The sequence below is a fragment of the Genypterus blacodes genome, unplaced genomic scaffold (assembly GCF_046128005.1).
Source record: "Genypterus blacodes isolate CSIRO-AG114 ecotype Tasmania unplaced genomic scaffold, CSIRO-AGI_Gbla_v1 ptg000233l_1, whole genome shotgun sequence".
In the NCBI taxonomy this organism is placed as follows: domain Eukaryota; kingdom Metazoa; phylum Chordata; class Actinopteri; order Ophidiiformes; family Ophidiidae; genus Genypterus; species Genypterus blacodes.
In genome coordinates this window covers 122597-148083 of record NW_027467031.1, presented here as the reverse complement: position 1 = coordinate 148083, position 25487 = coordinate 122597, and the positions used below count along the sequence as shown (strand labels likewise).

The following is a 25487-nucleotide window of genomic DNA, read 5'->3' as shown; positions in this document are numbered from 1 at the left end:
AGGGGTGGAATTTTAAACCACTGCAAGTAAAACAATCATCCAGATCAGATCAGATGCAAATTTTGTCTATTGATTTAATAAATATGTAGTCGCAGAAATCATTGAAATTTCAGTTTTGTGCACTTGCATAACGACTAGCAGTAGAAGTAGTAGATTCTGCAGAAAGGTCATGTAACAACATATTACTCAATGCAATGTTGGCCCCAGGCCAGAGACGGCTTAGTGTCTTATATTACTGATGACTTCCCTGATTCCAGAGAACGGGTTAGTGAATCTGTCCATAGCAATGTTGTGTTCAGGCTCACCTGCATCAAGTGGCAAGGCACTAGGCAAACTAGAACTACAACCAAAACTTGGTCCACTTATGCTGTACTGTGGCTGCCCACTGATCCTCGTCATCAGGATGAGTCAACTGGAGAGAATTTGTTTGTGAACTTACAACAGTTTGCTAGAAGTAAAACACTCAACTCACAACTTTTGTTAACAAAAGGGAGGTGACGGCAACGGGCTGTCATCAACAAAGTCCTCCTTATGGCACTGTGATAAAATGGTGAGATTCACATTCACACATTGGAACACAATCAGCACTTCTTGTCCGCCGCTCTCCAAAATGAGCCCCACAACATGGCCGCCGGAGGATGCATTACCTCACCTGCACGCCCTCCATTCTCTTAGTCTCTCGTGAATCGGCGAGGATCAGGGTCATCTCTGAGACTCTCTGAAACTTCTTGGCAGGACCTTGGCTTGTTTGGAGACGCATGCACAAACACGTATAGTAATCACGCACACAATATTCCCATTGTTAAACTCCACCCATCTCAATGTCATTGAAAGGCCTGGTAACTGGAGACACTGACCTCCTCTCCTGCTCTGTCCGTGAGTAGTGAAACGAGAAGAGCAAGAGATTTACAACAAAAAGGAGCGATACACAATGTACGGCAGTGTGAGTGGAATGTTGAGGACCAGCATAGAGTTGACTCACACTTGGTAACATGTAGAAAAGGGTTTTGAAAGGAAATTGTGCTTTCTTTTGTTTTTTTGAGTCAAATACTGTATATACTTATATTTTATTGATAAGGCCTTTTGTCTTCAAATTAGTTAAAAGCAGTCGTTCCCAAACTTTTTCTGCAGGGCCCCCCCTTCTATAGATCAGAATTGAATCTTACATTTTATATTTAAGTCCTTAATGTTACATTTCTATCCTAAATCTTTCTTGACCGTTTTATTAATAGGCTCTGATTCTGTAAATGCTTTTTATGGTATGAATTTCCATCACAATCTCCTTTTTCAGAGGCAAAAATGAACACACACAATGCTACGACAAATGTTTTGAGCTTTAATAGTTGTTTTTTAAGAGGTTACATAGCAATAATAAACATACTGGTTACACGTGTGTAGTTTGATGAAATCATCCACTCCAGCTGCATTTTCCATGCTCACCCTCATCATCTGTTCAGACTCTCTTAAAAAATAAAATACCCTGCAGTTTGAGTCTCCATAGCAACATGGAGAGCAAGCTCACGCATCCTCCTCATCCTCATCGTCAAAACCATTCATCAGTACAGTCCACAGGAATCCCCTCTCTCCACTCAGTCTGGAATACTTGAAATAGTCATTTGCCTGGGGGGGTCGAGTCCCCCAGGTTCAGGCCAACTGGTGAGAGTTCACATTGAGCACCAAAGTATAGCTTTGATATTGACTGGCTTGGAAAATATAAAAGTCCGTCATTTGCTGCTCCCGCTCTCACTCTTTAAACAGTTTTTGGTGGTACTTTTCACTTTATTACTTTAAGAACATTGAATTTTGGAAGGAACTGAAAGAGTACATTGTTCCTTCCTCATTTGAATCAAGTAACACAAGTAGAACAGATTTCAAGTAGAGTATGAAGTATGCATATCTTACACCCCAGCAAGGCCATTTCATCTCACCAAGCAAGGGGAGGAGGGAGGGGGGAGGGGGGAATACATCTGAATGCCCGTGGAAACATGAAATACATTGGTGCAATAGAGAAGTCAAAATACTAACAAAAATATGCTACAATAATAACGTAATGATAAAAAATACATGTAGAAAACATGACAAGCAAATCAAATGTTAGTTAAAAGCAAGGCAAAGTAACAAAATGAAGTGGTAAGAACACAAAACGTACATGTATGCCTCTCCCATAGAAAGAAAAAGAATTAGTGCATCGTTATTACATTTTATTATCAACTACATAGATCGAGTAGTGATATAAAACTGCATGAAATCTCTTTTTAGCTTCATTATGCTTTTATATAGCACTGAAACGCTCCATACCTGTATTGTCTCCTATAACCCCACTGACATGAAGCTCCAAAACGTTTCAAGAACACTTTATCAACGCTGCATTACTGTGGCGATTCGAGCAAATGAGCAAAGATCTTAATGTGCGTACTAGTTTAAGTATTTATGGTGTCTGTGAGCTTCCAAAGCAACGTACAGCATCTGAACAACTCTGGATACTGTACTGTGGCTTTGGGTACAGAGAAGCAGGCAGCAGGGTCAGTGAACGCATCACAATCCTTCCGTTTTTACTGTGCGTGGATTGTGAAGCAAACGAGTCAAAGCAAAGCCATATATCATAATATTTCAATACAAGACTCCTTAAATATTTCTCCCGTTTCGTAATGTTTCCACCGTTTCCATGGTTTCTACCTTGCTAATCCAATATTTCAGATGTATGGCTTTGGTAGCGCAGCAGCAATGTAGTAGCGTAACTCTGCCCCCTGCTGTTACTGGTTACTTCCAGGTTGCAGGCATCTCTAGGGATGGAAGAAGAAGGAGGGAGTCCATGGAGGTTCAGGCACGAGACGTTTTAGGTTCAATCCCCACTAGTTTAAAAATGTCTGTGAATGTGGTTCTGACCCCGCAACTACAGTAGTATGTGTTACTGCGGGAGTCAGTGTAGCAGTTTACCTTACGCAAGATTTCCATGTGCAATTCAATCTTGTGTTAACACTGAAACCATATTCAGGAGGAGATGTTCCCAGTCCTGCTTCTTCTGAAGACTCACAGAACTGCATTTGTTCAATTCCCCATGTGATTAGGATTCTAGTTATCAGTTGAGTTCAGTGAGGTGTTTGCAAAGCTGGGGTAAATTGAGAATATGTAGTCTTCTAGATCCCAAAGAGCAGGATTGAGAACCATTGCCCCATAACAAGACTGGAAACACAAGAAATATAAAATAAAAAGTACTCCTCATCAATATACTCCAAGTTCTTTGATTATACACTGAGAATTGACCCTGTATTGTGGATTAGAGTAGGGAGTCTTGAGGGAGTAAGTGTGTGACCACACAAGGCAACCAAAGAGGGGACTTGAGGGGACTAAAGTTCTGCTAAAGTACCAGGAAGTAGGCCAACCTCTCCGATACAATATCACACTCAAAGTGAAGTGATGTTGAGTCACAATATCAGCTTGAACATTCCACCCAAGAACCAGAAAATCATTTGTGCCTCAATACTGCCAGAACTTTCAATACCAGAGCCGACTCATCGCTTCCTCAGGCGTTCCATTTAACTCCTGCCGGTAAGCTGATTCCCATCAAAGTGGTTCTTCCTCCTTACTGGACTATAGCAGGTCAGGGAGGTGGCTGTAGACCGAGTCCAGCAACGTCTGGCTGGCCTCCTGACTTTTGACGCCGGCGATCTCAAACAGCCGGTCCAGCTTGTCCTCGGCGGCGGGGATCTCCTCAATCACGTGCAGCTCCTCAGGGTTCAGGATGTGCAGCATGTCGTCAAAGATGGGCTGCAAGTCACACGGGTCCAGGCGCACTTGCCGGAGCACAGTGTCTTTCTTCTCTACAGAGGAGACAGAGGGAGAAAGGAGACAGTCAGGCTGCATTTTACTGGAAATGTTAGTCAAAATAGAATGACCTTTTATTAAATTTGATTAGACAGAAGATGAAGATATGTCGTTAATGTGAATCACGAGCATGGAAAGATCACATCTCACCAGAAAACCAGAAGTGACATTGAAGCCTGTGCTGGAAATGCAACAGGTTTCAAGTTAAAAGCAATACCCTGAATGACCACATGAGGTCAGTGTCACACATCTTTGCCAGAGCACATGTCTGACACTAAAGAACTGTCCTGACTAAGAGATATGAGACATGACTCATCAGACAGCACATGTGGACACTTTGACTACTTCTTGAATCATACTGAACAGAGTGAATCAGTCTTATCTCATCCTCCCCCCTGCTGCTTTCATGGGCGACTCGTCTCAGTCAATTTGCTTCGGCTGTGTGACTCGGAGACTCTTACTACGAATATTAGTCATCGATCATTAATCATTAATGTTGCTTAGTGAGATGTGGCCGGTCTCAGCTTTGTGGTTTTCCCCCAATCACCTGTGTCAGTGACCTGTTCTGACCAGTTGGGGGCACCAAAATACAAAAAGTACAGTGTCAATGTTGCTCACTCATGCAACATTTCACATCCTGACACACAGAATGTGGAAGGAGGCTGAAACGCTGAGATGCTGCGGGATTCAAACCCTCACCTTTGGTAATGAATGAGCCGTTCCTGCTGAGGGCCGAGTCTTTGCTGGAGGTGGAGTCACAGCGGAGCAGAGGCTCGGATTCGTCGGGGAAGAAGCCCTTCATGCGCTCAATGGGGGACTGCTCCACCCCGACGCAGCTGGCTCCGCCCACGCTGCCGCCTCCCACGCTGCTGCCGCCTCCAGCGCCACTGCTGCCGACGCTGCTGGGCGACTCCAGCGGCTTGTGGATGGGACTGACGGTCTGGCTTACATTTACTTTGCTCATCAGCTGGTTGATGTCAAACTGCATGGATGGAGGAAAGGGAAAGATGGAGAGGGCGATGAGGAGGAGGGGAGAAAGAGATGGGGGGGGAGTGGAAATGGGAGGGTAGAGGGGAATGTGAAAAGGGAGAGATGGAGAGATGAGATGAGCGATAGGAGCGAAGGGAGGAGAGGAGGGGAGGCAGGGGAAGGGAAGATGATCGATAGTGGGGTGAAGAAGAGAAAACATTAGTGTCTGAAAAAAACAACACTCTTCCTCTCTTTTTCCCTCTGTCATTCTGTCTCTATCTCTCTCTCACACACACACACTCACACAAGCCTGGCATTTGCTGCCCACGTAACATTGCATTTGCCATTGTTGTCCCACAGCACAGGACACTGCCTGTCTCTCTGGCTCCCCCCTTCTCTCGCTCTTTCCTTCCATCCTCACATCCTGTTACCTTCATCTCAAGCTGTTTTCTTACTTCCCTCGTCTTCGCCTCAGTGCTTTCACTTTACCTCGAACATTCTTCTGTTTCTCCTTACCCCTTTGACTCACAATCCTTCTTTCTTCTCTCCCTATCTGCACATCTTCTCTCTGTGTCTCTGTTTCGCTCCTTTGCAATCTCCATTCTGCTCTCTCTCTCCCTCCCTCTCTCTCTCTCTCTCTCTCTTTGGTGTGGTAATGAACCTGTGGTCTGAACCAGTAGAGACTGGTTTGGGGGGATGAGATCATGAGAGCGCGTCTTGTTTTTCGCTGCATGAGCCTCGGCCGGGCCTAAAGGTCACAGCAGTAGAGGTCATTTCACTTTCGATGGAAATGTAGCAGCAGAAAATAAACTAAATTTAGAAGAAAATATGTTTTCTGCAACTCAAAACTGAATTTTGAATGTGACGTAGTTGTACACTCTTTCTCTCTCTCTTTCTCTCGCCCCCCCCCCCTTTCTGTTGTTTTTGTTGTCTACTTGATAACGTCTGGGTCAGTGTGCTGCAGCGTGACACAACTTACACGACCCTTCCAGTACAAACGCGCTCTGTCTCGCTCACAAAGGCCTGCATACATACACATTCATGCGCTTAAGCACACACACACACAGTTATATATATACACGTACACACTCATTCACACAGCAACAGTGACCATAACAAATATTTTTAAGAGCAAATGAAAAACAGCGAGAGTGGTGAAAATGAGGTTGTTTCCCTTCCTAACTACTTCATTGAGACAGAAGCTTAGCTACAGTTTAACTACTTTGAACTCGTGAGTAGCTCGTACAGATTTTAAAGTACCTTCCCACGTCACGGTTTGTGAGAATACGCACTCAGCTCTTTTACTGTAATATCACAATAATGGTCACCCTGCTGCAGGTGCTGTGCTAAAGGTGCTATGCTGCCTTCAGGGCCCCTAGACAACGCGGAACCACTGACCCGTCTGATGCCTCACATTACTGTTCCAATGGCAAAATCTAGAGCTGTTTAACCCTTGATGTGTATTGATTTGATTTTTCACACACACACGCACACGCACACGCACACACACCTCCGACCTCAGCCATGCTCACTTCACTGGCAGGCTGCTGCGATATGAAGGACACAGGGGACACACACACACACCAGGGATTGTTGGGATTAATTAGATCAAGCAAAAAAAGTAATTACTCCCCAAACAGAGCGAGCATTAAGAAAAGAGAGCTGCAGCTATGAGAGGAACTTGGCCTGCTTTATCCCACCGTGGCTGAAAACGTGCATCCTCGCGTTAACACACAATTCATCTTTGACATTTAAACTGAATCCGTCCCTCCGGGGGGTTCACTAATACACACTTTGTCTGTGGTCGTATACAGTCACACACACACACACAAACAAAGATAATCACCTTTAAATGAATCATGGCAATTTCTGGGAAAAGCAGTTTTCTCCAGAAAGTAATGGTTGCGGTTGTGTTTTTACGACCCTCTGGCTCCTGTTATGGAAAGGACTGAAAGGCGTCTAATGGGACCTGAGTCATAAACACTCAATTAGGGCAAGAATGGGGTTTGATTGCGCACCGTTGTGGCAGGAATGGAAAAATCTCTACTGTCTTTTGTAGTCCCCCGTGTGTTCTAGGGCCCGTCTGTCCCCGTCCCTCTTCCCAGTCCAGATCATCTAATGCGGTCAGCGACATTAAAGTAGCGCAAACATGAGCAACATCAGGCCAATATCTGAAGCGTCTTTCAACATTAGGAGAGATTACGAGTTCTTGAATGAGAAATAGAAGTTTGTTCTGGCTGGACAGACAGTGTGGTCAGCACTTGGCCCGGTTAATCTGTCGAGTCATTGGTTTGGATCGACGCCCAATCTGAACCCTCTGCCCCTCTCACAGGAGCTTCAACCTTTATTTGACAATTTATCACAAATCTGCCAACACGTTTGTGCTACAACAAGTATGGATTTTTTTTGTGCACTTTTCTGGATGAGGAAGGACCGAGAAGACAGAACGACATCCATCACTCTTCATCTGGCGGGATAATAACAGAGATCCTCCATCAGACAGCTGACGCTCTCGTTGTTCTAACAGGGACGCCATCGATGCTGACGAAGAGTCATATATTGCCGTTATGTCACAGTGAGCCACACTGACCTGCTGTGAGAACTCGTATTGACTCGCTGACCTTTGCAAACAATGGTACCTATCTGACACAACTCGCTCCTGTTCTCTCTCTTTCTCTTTTAATTCGATAACTGAATCTGCGTCACACACGTCTAGCCTCCCCGGGTTCCTCTGTTACCAAACTTGTTTATCATGCCTGCTATCGACGCAAAAAGAAGAAAGATGACAACATATCGGCAAAGATCATCTGCCGGTTATTGCGTGGTGGCGACAGGGAGCTCAGATAACTCCAGAACAAGAGTTTGACTGTGCGGTGCTGACCTTGGGGAGATGGCGGGGAAGGGGACAAGGACAAACATGATACCAATCAGCCAAGAGTTAGAAGAGGGTGATGAAGGAAAGTGGATGGCGATGAAGGATCTCTAGTGCGGCATTAGGGTTTGTTTTCTAGTTTGTGTGTGATTACGGCGTGAAGACAGAATCATGTGAGGGTCAGAAAGTGCTGCTGTGCTCCTCCGTGTCCTTCAGAGACTTTTACCTTTACAGAAGTATGAATCCAACACAAGTAAAAGACAACCGCATCCACTCATCCACCATCTCTCTCTCTCTCTCCTTCCACTCTTCCCTTCCCATCATCTGTCCACTCTACCTGTGGATTGTCCTCCATCACGTAGCGGATCTTCTCCACCACGTCAATGCGCCGCTGCCGGTGCAGCGCGTTGATCAGCTTGGCCAGGTTGGCGTCTGTGTCGCGGATGGTCCAGTGCTGGAGCGCGGCGTAGGCCCGCTCGTGGTCCGACGAGTAGCCGTTGGAGAAGGCGGCTACCTCGCGCTCGGTGGCGTTGGCCAGCGACTGGTACATGTCGATCCACTGGCTGCCCACCTGCGCCGAGACCAACCGCAGGATGTCCACGCCTGGGTAGAGACACGGAGAGACGGGGAGGAAAATGTTATACAGGGATGAATGATGGGTAAATTAAAAACTAGATGAAAATCAGCTGCGCTAAGTAAAAACATGCAGCACCAAACAAAACGCCTCATTTATAACTAATGGCGCCCGCCGAACACAATATACCTTTGTTCTCTTTCTATAAATCACCCTGCGTGTGTGCATGTGTGTTAGTGGAATGGAACACACATGTTTACACATAGTTTTTAGTATGGGTGTGTGTGTGTGTACTTCTATATGTTCCGGTATGTTCCGTCTGACAGTTTCTGGCTCCATATTGACTCATTCTCTGTTGTCTGAGGAAATTTGTACGTCAAATCTGTTTCTTGTCATCATACTCATACTCTATTTTATTACATACGTTGTTCGCTTAAAGATTTGAAAACAACTGCAGGCTTTGTGCCACATCGTCTAACCAGCGTCTAATTTGGAGAGTTCTGCTACAAACAATCAATTACAAAGCTCCAAACTTTGATGAATGAACAGTTGTGATAATTGCAATAGTTAAAGAAGAAGTAAACATGAAGGATGTGATTTGTTGCACTCTCATCTCATGGTCAGACCACCAACCAGGGGACCACCAAGACCTCTGATGCAGTTCGAACCCTGGTCTTTGGACCAAATATTTAATCATGAATCTTCTTAATTAATCTTCTTAAGTTGTTAAATTGAAGCGTCACACAGAACCGACGAGTTTCTAAACCATGTATCCTAATTTGCTGTTTCCTAGGAGAACCTTCAGAGGAGCATAGAAGAACATACATACAGAAGAAGAGCAAGTATGTCCTGTGTGCTGTATGCGCACACACACACACACACACACACACCACACGCAGCATGTCATATGATCCTCATTCCAGTATCCGTGGTGAGACACAGAGAGAAGAAGACTGACTCTCCTGCTCACATCAAACAAGTCAAGATTAATCTGGTTTTAATCGATCACTAAGGAGATTCCAACTATAGCCGGAGACTCCTGTGTTTGTGAGTGTGTTTGTATGTGTGTGTGTTTGTCTTGGAGCAAATGTAACGTTTGTCTGGTGAATCTCTGAAGCAACACGCCGCCCTGAAACATAAGTAGCACTTCTTGAACAGCTCCACATTCTTTCTCTGCACTTTAATTCCCAAACACGACAGCAGCTCTTATCACTAATTAGCGCCTGTTCACCAATGAAACGATGGGGCATGAATAAGTACAACCATACGGCCTGTGTTAATTGGAACGCAATCACATCTACAGTCTCTTTTTGCTTCTTAATTGGTTCATTAAGGTCGACGCTGCTCATGCGTGAGACAAACGGGGCTCATGAAGAGTTTTGGAAGATTTTTGGAACGAGCCACAGAAGGTCAGAGATGTTTACGGGGTCCCAGCTCTGCAGGAAGGACTCGTCTGCTGCGCTCCAACCACCTCAATGCTCCAGTTTCATTTCTCCTGTTAGTTCAGCTCATAACCTTATTCCTGCCAAACAACTCAAGAGTCCTAGAGTCCACTTGGCAACGGATTTACATTTGGTCGAGTCTCAGAGGAGGTATTCTGTTCCGCTCCAGTCCAAAGGACACAGTACTGACTGTCTGTACATAAGTGACCAAACCAATGCGATTCCTCCGTAGGGTGTAAAGACTCTGGGGAGGTGCTCCAGACCCAGACAAAACACCAGACCAGATGGGATTCGCTGTCCCATCTGGTCTGGGAACACCGTAGGGTCCCTCAGGAAGAATAGCAGTATGTGGCTATGGACCCGAACTCGCACTCTTGTTCTTTTTTGGTCTAAGTTCGCCGTCACATGAAATCTATTCTTCATGTGCTCACAACGTGGCTAGAAAGATGAGGACTCTCTGCCTTCATGGGTTTCAGTAAGAAAGCTCATTATATTTTCTCTATTTCAGTTAAATATAATGGCGAAAACATAGAAAACAAGGATTGTAGCAAGGATGTGTTGGTAGTAGATGGTTGGTCGTCACAGCTGCTATGATGGATCTGATTTCTCTTTGTCTTTCTCTCTCTCTCTCTCTCTCTCTCCCTCACCTTATCTTTCACTCTCTCTCTCTCCATATCCTGTGCATCATTTCACTTACTCACCGACGCTGACGTGGCGTGACAGTGACTCAGCCTTGACTGACTCCAAAACGCCGACTCAGGGCTTTGTGTGGAGCCAGGAATGGCTGACCGGCCGGCCTGGTGTCGGCATGTGCCACTTCCTTCCTCCCCTGTACATACATACAAACCATACAAAAGTGTGGTGGTTGCAAGTGTGTGTCACTGTGTCAGTAAGTGTGTGTCACCTATTAAGAGGGATTAGGTTTAGCAACAGCAGGATACTAAATACTGTCTACTTGTTAATATATTGTAGAGTAGTTGGGGAGGGGATTCTCTCTTCTTTGAATGTTTGAAATCCTTATCTAAAACTAATTAAGAACAATAACAATGGTTCACTGTTGTTTGTTTATAAACGCAAATCAACCGCTTCCCTTTGACACGAAGGCTGAGCTCTGATTGATGTCCACCAAACATGCTGTGCTGAGAAATCCCAGATGATTCAGAGAAGCTGGAGCAGAGAGATTAAGTGGATGTAAGCCACTGGTGCAGTGACTCATGACACATACATGCACACACTCACTCACGTGTACACCGTGGCACACACACACACACACAAACCAAGAGGTGGTAGGAAACAGGCATGTGAAGAGCGGGCACATGTCTCTCTCCAAAGGATGCCCTTACACACTTACACACACACACACACATATTACTACACTTGCCTAAGCGTAACCGTGGCAGAGCTCGCGTGCTGGCGAGCCTTCCCGCGCTCGTCCGCATCACTCGCCATAATGCACGGAGGCAGATGAGCAGAAATCCCCCCGCGCTGCATGCAACATACACACACACACAGACACACACACACACTGAGCTTTTATATGACCTATATACTGGGACGTCTCGTGATGATTTAGTGTGTCAGCCTGGGGTTGCATTTATGTGTGCTGCACGTGCTTGAAAAGAAGTGTGTGTGTGTGTGTGTGTGTGTGTGCGTGTGTGTGTTTGCTTTTGCATTATAGCCATAAGCATAAAAAAGAAGCCTTAAATGTCAAACAACAGTCCACAAGTGAGCTGCTGGTTCTTACTGTATAGGAGCTGACTAAACTAAATAAACTATAATCCAGCTGCCAAGATGAGACAAACGCATTTGGAGGCATAATGAGAATGTTTCCGACAGACATTTGTTGTGTTGGGAAGCAGCACAAACGTGTGGCGTTGGAATCAGAGACACATTATGTGTTGAAGGTGACTCATCCATTTTTCTGACAGAGGACGTACGTGACAGCGGCTTCTGCTGTGACAGAGGGCGTTTTGTCAATCCATCAGTCGAGATGAGACAGGACGAGAGCTTCTAAACATGAAGTACAGAAGAGAGCAGATATCTAGGAATATGGATCGTTTGATTATTGGAAAAGATTGACAGCAGTGAACCATCTATGATCAATCTTTCATATTGTAGGATCATTTCCCATTCAAACCCAACGAGTGTGTATCTGCGTAAACGTTTGATTCATTAAAGTCGATTTTGAAACGTCTCCTGTGTGAGCGTGTTTAAGCCCAACATTGATTCTCTGACTTTAGTTTGTTATTGTGTGTGTGTGTGTGTGTGTGTGTGTGTGTGTGTGTGTGTGTGTGTGTGTGTGTCATATTTGTGATGCAGGGCAGCTCACTTCACATGTCACAGCAACGTTAACATGAGTGTAATCTGAGCACAACAGGCGCCGTATACCTCCGGCACCCTCCAACCCTCAGCCCCCCCTAAACTGGGAGCAGGCTGCCCCGGCCCACCCTGGTTCTGCAGAACAGTATATTCTAACACATGGCTCCCCGCTGGGCTTGTATGTGGAACTTGGCGTTGTTAACAGTGGGCGATTTGTGGATGTTTAATGAGGCGTGATGGTGGGCAGGTACGTTGTTGTTTTCTCTCACGTTCTCTTCCACAATCTGCATCTTTAATAAATAGGAAATATATATCATCTGATTTGGGTTGTGATCATTCCAAAGGTGCATTCTTTGTACGTCATCAACAACAAATTGTCACTTGTCACAATTAATTACACAAAGTTATGAAAATACACTTGTAGGGTTGAAAGTGTATCGCCTTTATACTGCATGTTGTTTACTGATTTGCGCTGACAGTCCTGACAGAAGGATGGGATTTGCAAAGTCTTCATTTTGGTGCGTTTAAGGGCTCTGTGAAATCTGAGTTGACGTCTCAGTAACTCAAACCGTCTTGATTGGATTGAGGGCAGGCAGGCTCACACTGTATGAGTTCAGCCCGTTGTCTAACCCAGATGTGGCAAATGTAAACAAATTGTCAGAGTTGATTGGCTACACTGACAGCCTCACCAATCACAGGAGCCACGGAGCCCAATTCAGTGTTCAAATGATGGGAAATTAAGAGAGTGGGCAGTCAGATGGATGTCTGTCGTCTGAAATGTTGGTCAGCCTATTAAACGTGGGGACGTCATGGCAACAGCATGGTCTTAAACTCATGGAAAGTAGGATATTGATAAATTGTCACCTTTAAGACATTTTTATCATATTAACCTAGTTTACATTATAGAAGCAAATACGTGTAACTGTGTGTTCTTATTCGTTATACCACTCTGTGATTCCCTTTAACTGCTGGCACACTTACAACCTGACAGCTGCACCCTAGTTCCAGATAAACAAGTTTTTTAGATTGTGTAGTGTAAAAATGTCCGTCTGGCCCGTTTCCCTGGAAAGGCCCATTCTGCCCCCGCTGAGAAGAAGTAACAATTTTGACTACTTCCTGGCCGGCTCTGAGCAAACGCCAAGTGTGTGTGTGATCTTTTTCTGTGACGTTTCCCTTTCTTTTCTCCTTTATTGCCCGAGTGTTTTAACGGCTCTAGTAAAGGGGCATTACAACCTTCAAGGAGAGCCAGCCGCACACCTTGGAGGGATTAAGAGGCTGTTTTGTTTTATGTTCAGGAGACTAAATAGCAGTGTAAAAGGGCTGTTTGGGTTGCACGTGTATACATCTTTGCGTAAATGCACACACATGGGTACAGAATGACCTGATGTGTGTGGGAGAACACCCATGCATGCCATAAACACCAGCAAATCCACAAGCATCCGCCCAAAAACAATCAGGACGGGTAAACGCAAATGTGATTTTCAGTCGCTCGACCCTGTAGCTTGGAATGCCTCATGACATCGCTCCAAGTGTGTGTAATGAGCCACTCACGCGGGAAGTTCAGGTATTTATGGATGGATGGACGGACAGATGAATGGATGGATGGATGGATGGATGGATGGATGGATGGATGGAGTCACAGGGCCCGGAGCCACTTTTCTTTGGGTGTCCATTATTAGTGACATCATTCCTATTCCTACCTGAGCACCATGAGATGTGAGGAATGCAGAACATCCAGAGAACTTCATGTTCCTTTATCTTATAGAACATCAGCATAGTTCCACCACTCTCTCTCTCTCTCTCTCCCTCTCTCTCTGGCATATTAAGTATCTGGACTAACAAGTGCTGCCGTGCTGCCGCGCTGCTGCTAGGTAACAGCAGGGAAACCCCAGCGTGCTCAACTAACGACACAACAATCCCGCACTTCCCCCCTAAGTCAAAACGGGACCCCCCCACCACCACCACCACCATCACCACCACTCCTCCACCATCACCTCTCTCTCTCTTTTCTCTCTCTATATCTGCTGTAAGAGACCCGAATCACTCACTAATGTGCCTTGGCAACCAACCAACAACCCTGGTGCAGTTGAAACCAGATAATTCCAGTTCTCTGTGGTCGCTCACTGAGGGAGGACAGAGAGAGAAGGAGGGGTGGCTCGGATTTATCACGGCACTTACACACACGCACACACACACACACACACACACACACACACACACACACACACACACACACACACACACACACACACACACACACACACAACTACAGCAAAACACACACGCACAATGGTGTCTCTTGGCCGGAGGTGTTCGATGGGTTTAGGCTTCTCCCCACTGTGAGAAATCAAAAACTCAGTGCATCCAACCTGTTGATGGCTACGGCGTTGTCACGTGGAAGAAACGTGAAGCGAGGGAGTTGGAGTCAGAGCTGAGTGCGGAACGGGGAGGATAGACAAGTAATTGCAAGAATGGGACTGAGGCTGCAAACACAAGATGTGGAAATGATACAAGAGAGGGAAGAGAGCAGAGCCAGCAGAATGAAAAGAGGAAGAGCGAAAAAGGAGTGTTAGAAAAAACAGGAAGAGATAGAAAGGAAATTAAGAGGGGAAAAAGTTAGTGAAGGGAGGGAGAGAGAGAGAGAGAGAGAGAGAGGCGAGTGCCGAGTTTGTGTACAGCAGTAGGGTAGAGGTCGTGCCCTTGCTTGCATGTGTGACCTTTGCCCTTCACAGTTTGTGCTCTAGGCAGGAATTGATTTAATTCAGTTGCTGGTGCCAAGAATCAATGAGTTGTCACACATAAGCGATACCATGAAACCTAGATGACGTCGCCTGCAAAACTTCATCCGGGAGACAAAAGTGACTCAAATCATTCCACAATCATAACAGTAGATGGCACACTCACCTTGTCCGTTGGCGTAGTAGATCCACTTCTCTTTGACCTGTGTTGGCGGCACCGAGGGTTTCTTCTGGATGGCCTTCTCCATGATGCTGCTGGGGTCCTGCACCGGCCCCTTCTTCAGCACCCTGGAGCTGCGCTTGATGCTGCACACCACGATCACCACCAGCACCAGCAGCAGCAGCAGCACGATCATCCACGGGAGGTGCTCGTTGATGTCAAAGTGCTTGTGGGTGCTCGGCCGCGGGGAACCCCGACGCGTGGGCCTGTAGTAGCTGGACATGACGTCGCCGCCGCTTCCCTGACCGCCGCTGGCAACGGCGCCCGTCCGGCCCCCGACCCGGATTGCCTCGGCGGCCCCGATCCCTTCCATCGCTCTGTTGCCGGGCGCTGCCGCAGGTTCAGAGTCTGTGTGTTCACGCTGGTGCTTGTGAACTGGAGGCTGTGGAGTCTGTGGGAGGTCACGGTTCAAGTCGTGAGGTTCTGGTGGAGACGGGAGAGCGTACTGGCTCAGAAGGAGGCCCTCTCCATGATTGTCCTTCCCACCCAAGCTTTCCCTCAGTTGAATGGCTGCAGACTGACTGTGGGTGCCTGGGAGGAGAGACAAAGGTCGAGATGAAGATAAAGAAGAATGCATGCGTAGGTGGCGAGTATAGGAGACGAGCGAGAAGCGGGGAACAGAGAGCCAAGAGAAGAGAGTAATGTATATATAATATATAAGTAAGCGATGAGACAACAGAGAGGGGGAATCAAATTCGCTCACTCAGGAGATTTACTTCACCCACTCAATGAAAACACAAAGCACAAGCGTCGGGTATCCTGACACGATGATCCATCCAGTCTAGGACACAAACACAGCACTTCCACCTCCCTCGTCCGCTTCCGCTGCTCATCCTCCTCTCCGTGTTGAACCAAACAAAGGGAGCTCTAGCATGTCAAGAGCTATAGAGTGTGTGGCAAACAAATGCTGGTACGCCCTTCTGTCTTCTCGTTCAAAATCACGAGAGAAACATCATCCTGTAATCCTGTAAAGTGTAATCTTGTAGCGGATGAGCTCAGCGGTCGCTCGGCCCCACAGTCTGCTCGTCGCGTTTAAAGGAAGGACAAATCTAATTAGGACTGGGATTGACTCTGGTCTCGTGGGAGTCAATCAGGGCAGTAATTTGAGAGAAGAAAAGTCAGAAAGGAGAGGAGACTTGAGACTGAGACTGGGGGTTTAAGGATCCAGCACAGGTATGGAAACCAAACCAGGAGCCGACACCTTCCTGCCGCTGCACTGGAATCTGTTTAGTAGGTTAATATCATAAACACGCTGAATATTTGGAGGATTATCACCTGGATACATGTTAATCTCGCTCATCCCTTTATCAAACAAGCATATGAGGCCGAGCTCCTAAACAACAAGAGCTCCTAAAATTCTGTTCAATCTTCTTGTTTCTCTGGTGGCTCTAACATATGACAAGTACTGGACCGGCTCCAGAGGGTCTGATGGAGGTGCTGGTGCTGTGTGTGTCTGTGTTGTAGTGTAATTCCTAACCGGTTGCTAGGGAGCCATGTAAGAGCAAAGTCCGTAAATAATTGTGAGTTATACAAAACAAAGTTACATACTGGGAGTTCAGGCTGGACTTTAATGGGGCTGTCGCTGGTTTGAAGTGGTTTTAGACGACTCGTTTCCAGGAATTACGCTGTCCTGGACCTCCCCTGGGTCATTGGCGGTAAATGTGACATGAGGATAACATGCGTCACAACACAGACAGTGTGTGTGTGTGTGTGTGTGTTGGCGTGCCCCACCCCCAGCTGTCCCATTTAAACCAGCAGATGGGGTTAAATTAAGAGTCCGAGAAGCCATCGATCCCGTGCCAACACAAACAGCAGTGACAGTATTACGGGTGTGGATGCCTGTGCAGGGAAGGGGGGTTTAGTGTTGTAGTGGATTTGGATTGTTAATTCTGAGAAATGGCCAGCTGACGGAGGTGGGGCATGACTGGTATTGAAAGGAGGGAAGAACAGAGAGAACGAGAGCGGCGTGAAAGAGAGAGAGAGAGAGAGAGAAAGGACCAGTTTGTTGCCATGCGTGTGAATGTAATGTAAGTTGCTTTGGATAAAAGCGTCTGCCAAATGATCGTAATGTAATGTAATGTAATGTAATGTGCCTCACTGTACCGATTCACAACTCACTTGTCCCCCATGTGGATCAGTCATCAACCCCACACAGGGCAGGCTGATGTCACTCAAAGGTGGTCTCTGTGAGTTCCCACACAAGTCTAAACCGACATTTGTATTCGCAGATAAACCCCTAACCAGCTCGGCACTCAGGGAGCACAATGTGACGATGTCATACTCGGTCGACTCAAACGCCACCAGGACGGGATTTTTCCAATAATGAGCAAACTCAGATTAACAGGAAATTACATCAGAATGCCAAATTCAAACACACTGAGGGTCACTGCTCTCACCTTTATGTGTCGGTCCAGCCAGTGATGATGACAAGGATAAAGAGGATATAGCTCCCTGCACCGACAGAGAGTGTGCATGCCCCAGTGGGTTGGTGGTGGATAAGGAAGAAGAGGACGAGGAGGAGGAGAGGACTGTAGAAGGAGATCCACAGACGCTATCTGTCTCTCTGGTGCCTGGCGTTAGCAGCACCAGCCCTTGGCCACGACAGTCAGTGTGGCTCCGGCACTTGAACGCACTCGACTCTACGTCCGAGAAAGTCCCCTTGACGCATGGCTTACAGAGCACGTTGTCCGTCTCGCTGCCCCGCCGCTTCACCCTGGTCCCAGCTGGGCACAGAGAGTGAGGTTTGCACGAGCTGCTCTCCTTGGACAGGAAGCTGCCGGGGGGACAGGTGCAAACGCGGTCCTGGGTGGACGTACAGGGCAATTTCTCAATCAAACCTGCTGGACAATGAGTCCGGCAGCGATGGCATTGCTGGACGCCGTTCTCGCCCCGTGTGAAGGAACCCTCGGGACAGGGGCTGCATTCCCTCACGGCTAGCTGGGTGCAGTGGACGGACACATAGGTGCCTGCCGGGCACTTATTGCAGACCAGCTGGGTGCCCGAGATGGGGTCGGTGTGCTGATATTGGTCAGGAGAGGGGAGCTGCTGCTGCTGCTGGTCAGGTGGGCTGGTTGATGTCAAAGACCGGGCTGAGATCACAACCACCACTGTACACAACAGCTGACAGGAGCAGAGAGAAGGAGACAGTCAGCCAGAAATCCAGTTGCAATAGCATTTCAAAACAATAAAGGCTACAATGTTTATCTGCTCAAAACAAGATCAGAATCAACAATGTTTATTCTCTGGGGACATTGAATACCAACGGCACATTTCATGATGGTACCAATGTGCTAAATTACAGTATGTACATCATTAACTCACTCAGGGAATAAACCTGGATACCATCAGTCATGCACAAAAATCAAAGGCAGTGGGTCATCATTCCTCAACCGACTGGCTGGTTGAGCGTAATCAGCAAGAGGAGATCTCGTTCCTAGTTGTGACCATTTGGAGACGGATTACTCAGATTACGCCTCATTCCAATCTGAACAGCTCTTTTTGCCGATGGGACTCAGAAGAAACTAATTTATATAAGTTTAGATGACATCACTGAGGTTAGTTTATTAGATTGGATGACATCACCGTCGTAAGGTTAGTTGGATGACATCACTGTTGTTTGATAAGCTGAATTTGAGGCAATGGCGAATTTTAAGGCTTTGAAAAGTTTTGAAACTTTTGATACTTTCGCTTCGAAACTTCTTGCTCAATGTTAGCATCTGCTGGCAAAAGATGGCATTGCAGCAGTCACTCCGCCGCTTTATGTGACATTTGCCATGATTCTCCGGCTCCAGAAGCTTCCAGACAGTTCCAACATCCGAGCCTTTTTTCCAAATAAAAACAATACAAAGGTAAGTTACCTCGTTTCACTACAGACTCATTTCATGACTCATTCCATCTCCAGAGTCCTGAGTGGTGTGTGTTCACATTAACAAGTTAACTTCCATCACCTTTTCTCAAGCTACTGTCTCATCACTGCTGGGAAGCTCACAGCTCACAGGGGTTTCGAGGGAATAACTCACACATGTCTTAGCTTAGACACACACACACACACACACACACACACACATACTGAGTCACGTCAGGGAAATTCCGTCTCTATGGGAAGGTAACGAGTGGTAGTGGTAGTTTTGGCCCTGCAGCCTAATTGATGGAGGAGTCGTTCCAGTAATACTCAGACTCAACTGGGATCAGTCAAGCTTTTCTCTTCAACCAGCAGAATCAAGCGGTAGTAAATGCTTTGAAGTTCTTATTCAAGTTCCCCAAACGGTGGACGGCAGACAAATTGTATGAAAATGTTATGATCAGTGCTAATATAAGGAGAATGCTGTCTATTCTTCCACCTCCCCGTCCGTCCCTCTTTGAACATAAGCAACCATTCAGCTCTGTGTGTTCTTTCCCAGAACCCTCATCCATAAACATCAGAGCGCCACGCTGCTCATAACCCAGTTGCGTCATTAACATCAATGCATTCATTCACATCAATGTACAAACAGGAACACTGGTGTGGAACACACGCAGCAGTAAATGGGAACATTCTGCTTGTTAGACGACAATAGATGATCCCCCCCATGGCTCCTTCTGCCAGTGTGCAGATTGGTATGATTGAAACAACATGGCCTCTACAGTTTACTACTTAATGTGAAGCTAAGGAACATTGGAATGTATGCAGGAACCTAACGGGAACTTCCTGATAGCGGCACATGACCTGCATGAATCAACTCCTTTCCCTAAGTACGGCAAAACTAATTGGAGTAAGACGCGTAGAGCACATCGATGAAATCAATAGGATTCCATCTTTCACCAAGTATATGTAACTTGTTGCATACTGGATGCACAGGGCAGCCAACAATCCACTGATGAATAATGGATGAGAGGAGATGCACAGGTAAGAGGAGTTGCCTGTGTGTGTGTGTCTGTGTTCACCGTTAAACCATTTGTTTTTGTTTGCGTGTGGAGCAGTGACCTGACGTGACACCACAGAGAAGAGACGTCCAGGCCAAGAATCTGTCCGTTTGACACGTTCATCCACAGATTTCCAAGGCGTGTGTGTGTGTGAATGGGCTCCCAGGAAGCCAACGTGTTCAGTTTGTGCCTCATCTCGATATCTGATATCGTATTATATCTTCCATGTTGCTCCAATGTGTAATGTTTCTTTTTTTACATTAGGAACAAGGTTAACAGGTTTTCAGTTTGTTTACCCTCCAGCATGTACGTCTTTATGTTATTTGAAGCCATGGGAAGATAAGGGAAAACTGAGCAACACACACACGCACACACACACACACACACACACACACACACACACACACACACAAACACACACACACAGCCCTCCATGATCATCATCTCCACAGGCCTGATGTTTTCGTGCTCGTGTCTAATTTGCGGTGAAGTCGAGTCCTCAGACGGCTGCAATTCAGCAAGAGGGGGACTGCAGTAAGTTAATAGGAGCAACAAAAAAGATGCTTTGATGTTGCAGTGTGTTGTGTGTTTGTGTGTGTGTGTGTCATGGCACTTTGTGTGGTCGCGTTCCTGTTCGAACAGCCGGTCGCGTGTCACTGCATTTCCTGTTATCCATTAAGAGAAGAAAACGGAAAGACACGAAAAAGAGAAGGGGGGAAAAGTGCAGCAATGGCACTTTGGCATTGTATGTGTCCTGCACACACACGTACACACACACACACACACACACACACACACAGGAGACAGTCGCTGTCTGGGGCCTCCCACAGCCAACTCTGCTGCTCAGCACTGCACAAATCAATTACTTTCAGTCTTAGCGCTGCCAGCTTGCCCCTTATTATGCCAACTTTGTCTCTGTGCCGTGCCGCACTGCCTATTAAATACATCATCGGCCCGGTGCACAAAGCAGCCGGCCAATCAGCACGCCGGCCTGACAACATGATTGACAATGAAGTTATGTAATCCCCAGCTTGCTACCCGACAGCTCGTGCTGATTCTGATTCCGACAGCTTCATCTCCTCTTTTCTTCTGTGTTTCTTTGCTGCTATGTGAAAGATCATACCTGTTCACCTTGTAACCTATTTCATAACAGTATTTGCTTATATACTGTAAGTCAATCCAACCGATATGTGTATTTAACAGAGCGTCAGGAGAACCATATGTTTGTACATTCTGTTATAACTCCTGATGCTATGCAGCTACTTGCAGTGGAATCAGGAAGGATTTCACAGGAACGCCGGGAAAGCTAAGCCTGACTCCTCCTGCACCCTGGAGCACACACTGTGTTGCGTGAGTAGAAAAGGTTGAGGGGATCACAGGGGACGTTTGCGATGATGTCACCGTGTCTCACTAACAGAACAGAGGACGGAACATGAGACGGACGGACGCAGGGAGAGGTTTGAGGGTGGAGTCCTCGCTCAGTCAGCTCTTGTTTACAGCGTGTAGGCACCAGTGTGGCACAGCACTGCACCACTGCAGAGCAGGTTCCTGTTGAGACCGCCCGACGCGCAGCACACACGCACACAACACACACTCTCTCACACACACACACAGAGTGAAAAAAGCACCTCAACCCTGCGACTTTCTCCCTCCCTGCCTGGCCGGCTGGCAGGCTGAACAGGACGCCCTGTAATTCTACCTCCAGCAGCTACAGGCCGGTCCACAGACACACCCAGGATCTACTTTGGCTCTTAGGCATCAAAGCAGAAGCAGAGGTGATAGGTCAGATCGTGTTGTTGTAGACTTTAGCTGAGGGATAACCTGAACCCCCATTCCTCTTTTGCTTGTCAGCAGTCTGCACATTATTGGCACACCGTTGCGTTACCACGGCGATGCATAATTCACCAGACGTGTTATGACTAGTACGATCCTCGTGTGTGTGTCTGTGTGTGTGTCCTTGCATGCGAAAGGAGGAAAGGGGAGGTGAGAGAGTTCTGTAGGAGTGATTGTATGTATGGGTATATACAGTATACTTCTATTTACGCTAAATAGTCACCCTCAGTACGGCCTCTGTTTTCCTACTTGCGGCATGTGTGTGTGCGCGTGTGTGTGTTCATTCGGAAACATCAAAGCACCGCTGACAAAATGAAATATGTCGTTGGAAATACTGTAAACAAATAAGGGAAATTGCGGCTGAAATAGCGAGAACGCAGCAGAAAAGCTGACACGGCCGCACGTGTTCTTACATTTTCCAACTCCTAACAACCAACAACATCCAAAAATAACCAGCTATCCTCACATGCTCGCAGAGGGGCCGACATGCTGCACGCCAAACCCTGCAGCCCCATGTCATCGCCGTGATGAAGAGGAGTCACGTCGGCCAAAGTTACGGCATAAAGACGCTCCACACATCGTGAATCTTTGCTGTTAAAGCTCTGACGCAAGGGTCTGCCATTACTGCTGAGCAACCACAAATGTTTACCAAGAAACAAGAAGTGGAATTTGGTCACGGATGGATTTTGAAAGGAGTGTTTTCAATATGACGACTTGTTTTGACACGCTCTTCAGGAATGACCGGTATCTTTACTTTGTGACAGTTAGAGACAAAACAACTACACTTTCTGTTTGCTGTCTGTGTGCGTCACATAAGAAAATGTGTCCGTCTGTGTGTGTGTCTGTGTGTGTGTACAAGTACTTGGGGATATAGGTTGGGAGGTTTGTATGTGTGTGTGTGTGTGTGTGTTTGCGTGGTAGCAAGCAAAACGTTAAACCTTAATCACAAGCCAATTAAAGTAAACCCCGTCTGTCACACACACACACACACACACACGTGCACGCACACATGCCCACGCTCAACATTTTCATCGCATGCCAGCAGCAAAGCACAGCAGCACCTGTTGCCGCGCGTTACTGTGCCATTGTCGCAGCATAGAGAGAGAGCGAGAGAGAGGGAGAGAGAGAGAGAGAGACTAACCCTTCTCCGGTCTGTGTCGACGGTTTGTTTTGATCTATGGATTCATGAGTGTGGCGCCAGGACAGACTCACTCAGATTATGACTCATCTATACCATTTTGCAACATTGACATACGTGATATTCACGCTGATACGTCACTAGGGTGAAGTCCAGCTGTGATCTCTGTGATTGCGAATGATCAAATAGTCATAATCTAAGAATTTTGCTGAGATTTCCGAGGACAGGTCTTCTAATCGTTGCTGCGATTGTGTTTAAACTAAGTGTTAAACATTACAAATCACACACTATCCCCCCAGTAACAGTGTTAACGTGTCCCAGCCTGTACTTCACTTCAAACAGAATCCTCAGATGTAACTCTAAAGTCATGGAAAAATGCTCACAAACGCTGAGCTAAGCAGATATGACACACCTGACCTCACCTCAGCCAGACTGCTGCTGTGTGAGGGGACAAAGAAAAACTCCCTGCGTGTGTGAGAGGCTCAACTGACTCACTTGGCTGGACTGTGAGTGTGATGAGACCCTGCTGACAGCACAATAACTGTCACCTTTAGCCCCAAACATGACACATCCACTATCTGACCCAGGCAGGCAGGGGAGAAACTATGACTGGGATTAAGGCATCAATCCATCGCCCCCATGATGGACCTACGAACCTATGAGCTAACTTGTCCCGCCACCAAACGAAGCCACCAAATTGTGTTAAATAAATTGTGTCTTTCACGTTTTGTGTGTTTGTGTTCTTGTCAGCTGTGTCTTTGTCATGCAGCCTCTGCCAGTCAATTGAGTGACATTTCTACTTGTTTGGTCAACACAATGTGCACTGCAAAGCCGCAAACAATAGACTGCTGCTGCTCCTTCTTTCTCCATCCCTCCATCATAGACTCCTTTGTGCCCTGCGTTCATAGAGAAACGGTCCAATGACGCTGGAAACCTTCATCGAACTTGGTATTGATTTGGATACTTTGCTGATTGGAGGGTTAAGTTTCACCTGGGACAAAGTGGAGGACGTTGAGGGGAGAAAAACAGGCACTGTGCCTTTAAATGGAGAACCTGCTGGATGAGCCCTTAGAATAAAGAATCAAACACGCATGGGGGATAAATGTACTCACCACCGCTGACACACACACGGCAGGCATTGTCCGGATTTAGGGCTATAAACTCATAAGATCGTCAATCAAACGTCCTTGTCCAAGTTGTCTTCACGAGAAACACCACTTCTCATCCATAGATGTTCCTCCTCACCATCATCATCATCATCATCATCATTATCATCATCATCAGCGTGAGTCTGGGACTCCGGCAGCAGATGAGCCGAGCTGGGCTGAACTGTGCTGCAGCGACAACTCAACTGCAGCGCTTTATAGTCTGTGAGTCCAGGTGGACTGGTTTGAGACAGTCCGGGATGGGGGCAGGCTTCACTAACAGCGCGGTGCTAATTCCCATAGCGATGATAGATGAGGGCCACACAGTCTCGATCGCCGCCTCGCCCCGTCCACGTTTTGTTGTTGAGTGCAGTGCGGCGGCTACTCCGCGCTGCAGCGCAACACAGAGCCGAGCCGCGGTGACGCACGGAGGGGAGGGGAGGAGGGGAGGAGGGGAGGAGGGGAGGGGGAGGGAGGGCGATGCCGACCGGTCCCAGCCAATCCCGTGAGAAACGCCCGGGCGCTTCCGTGTCTATGGGGGGGACATGTGGGTAAGAGTTAAGCAGAGGAGACTAAAGGAACATATGGCCACGTGTGTGTTATTATATATCTATATATATACACACACACACACACATATGATCTGATCTCTTCCTGATCTTCCTTGGTCGATGAGAGTGGAGCTTGTCTGATGTGATGTCATACGTTTGTTAGCTATCTTATTTTTAATCAATTTTTTAGTGTGTGATTGTTTATAACCCATAATAACACACTGCAAATCAATAAAGTTCATCTTCTGCCCTGGTTCATGTTTACACTGTTTTCTGTGTAGTTAGTTTGTTGTTGTATATTGTATATTTTGATTGAAGAAAGCATTTGACCTGACAAGAGTGCATAGTTATGGGACATTTTGGAGATCTTTTTTTAGACAGGAAGAGGGGGAAAGGAAGAGAGAGAGAAGGAAAGAAGGTTGTATAGTGATGATTGTTGTTAGGGTTAGGGTTAGGGTTTTATGATTTAGGGTTTTTGGAAGAGAAGCAGAGTCAGAGGGAGAGAGAATAGGCAATGGTCCTGAAGCAATATAGGCAATATAAGTACAACTAAATTGAAACAGAGACATCAGGAAGCCACAGCTACTGAAGGTTGTGTGAGAACACGGCACAGTAGTGTGTAGGCAGAGCCCAGGATGACATCATGGTATTGATACGATGATCTCAACGGTACAGTTTTTACAGGATGATGTCAAACTGCAGTGTAGGCAGCTACAGATGACATCATAGGCTGTGGTGAAGAACAGAAGAGAAGAAAACGTTTAGTTTGTGGAGTTGTTTGTTGTCGTAGTAGCTGTTTGCACACTGAGCCTGTAACAGATCTGTGAGGGATTTGTTACATGTCAGCTGATTTATATGAGGCCCTATTTCCCTTCTGTAATTTTGCCTGATTTTTCTATGACCTCTGTTCTTTTTATTGCTTTATAAAACGCCTTGTTTTCAAAAAGACACATAGCTTC

General features: G+C 46.6%; 1 protein-coding gene across 1 annotated transcript; it reads right to left on the bottom strand.

Annotated features, from left to right (window-relative positions):
• Positions 1–1320: 1320 nt before the first annotated feature.
• Positions 1321–24383, bottom strand: tnfrsf21 (tumor necrosis factor receptor superfamily, member 21). Its single transcript, XM_076170863.1, has 6 exons — positions 23945–24383; positions 17356–18079; positions 14906–15490; positions 8004–8269; positions 4525–4807; positions 1321–3821 (listed from the first exon to the last, which is right to left on the bottom strand). The coding sequence occupies exons 1-6, from the start codon at positions 23969–23971 to the stop codon at positions 3592–3594; spliced, it is 2115 nt and encodes a 704-aa protein (XP_076026978.1). The 5' UTR covers positions 23972–24383; the 3' UTR covers positions 1321–3591.
• Between the last annotated feature and the right edge of the window lie 1104 nt (positions 24384–25487).

Coding starts and splice junctions, on each gene's coding strand:
- tnfrsf21 (XM_076170863.1), bottom strand. CDS start 23,971: ATGCCTGCCGTGTGTGTGTCAGCGGTG. Junction 4,808..8,003: donor TGATGGAGGACAATCCACAG/GTAGAGTGGACA, acceptor CCATCCATGCAG/TTTGACATCAACCAGCTGAT. Junction 3,822..4,524: donor CGGCTCATTCATTACCAAAG/GTGAGGGTTTGA, acceptor TCTCCTCTGTAG/AGAAGAAAGACACTGTGCTC.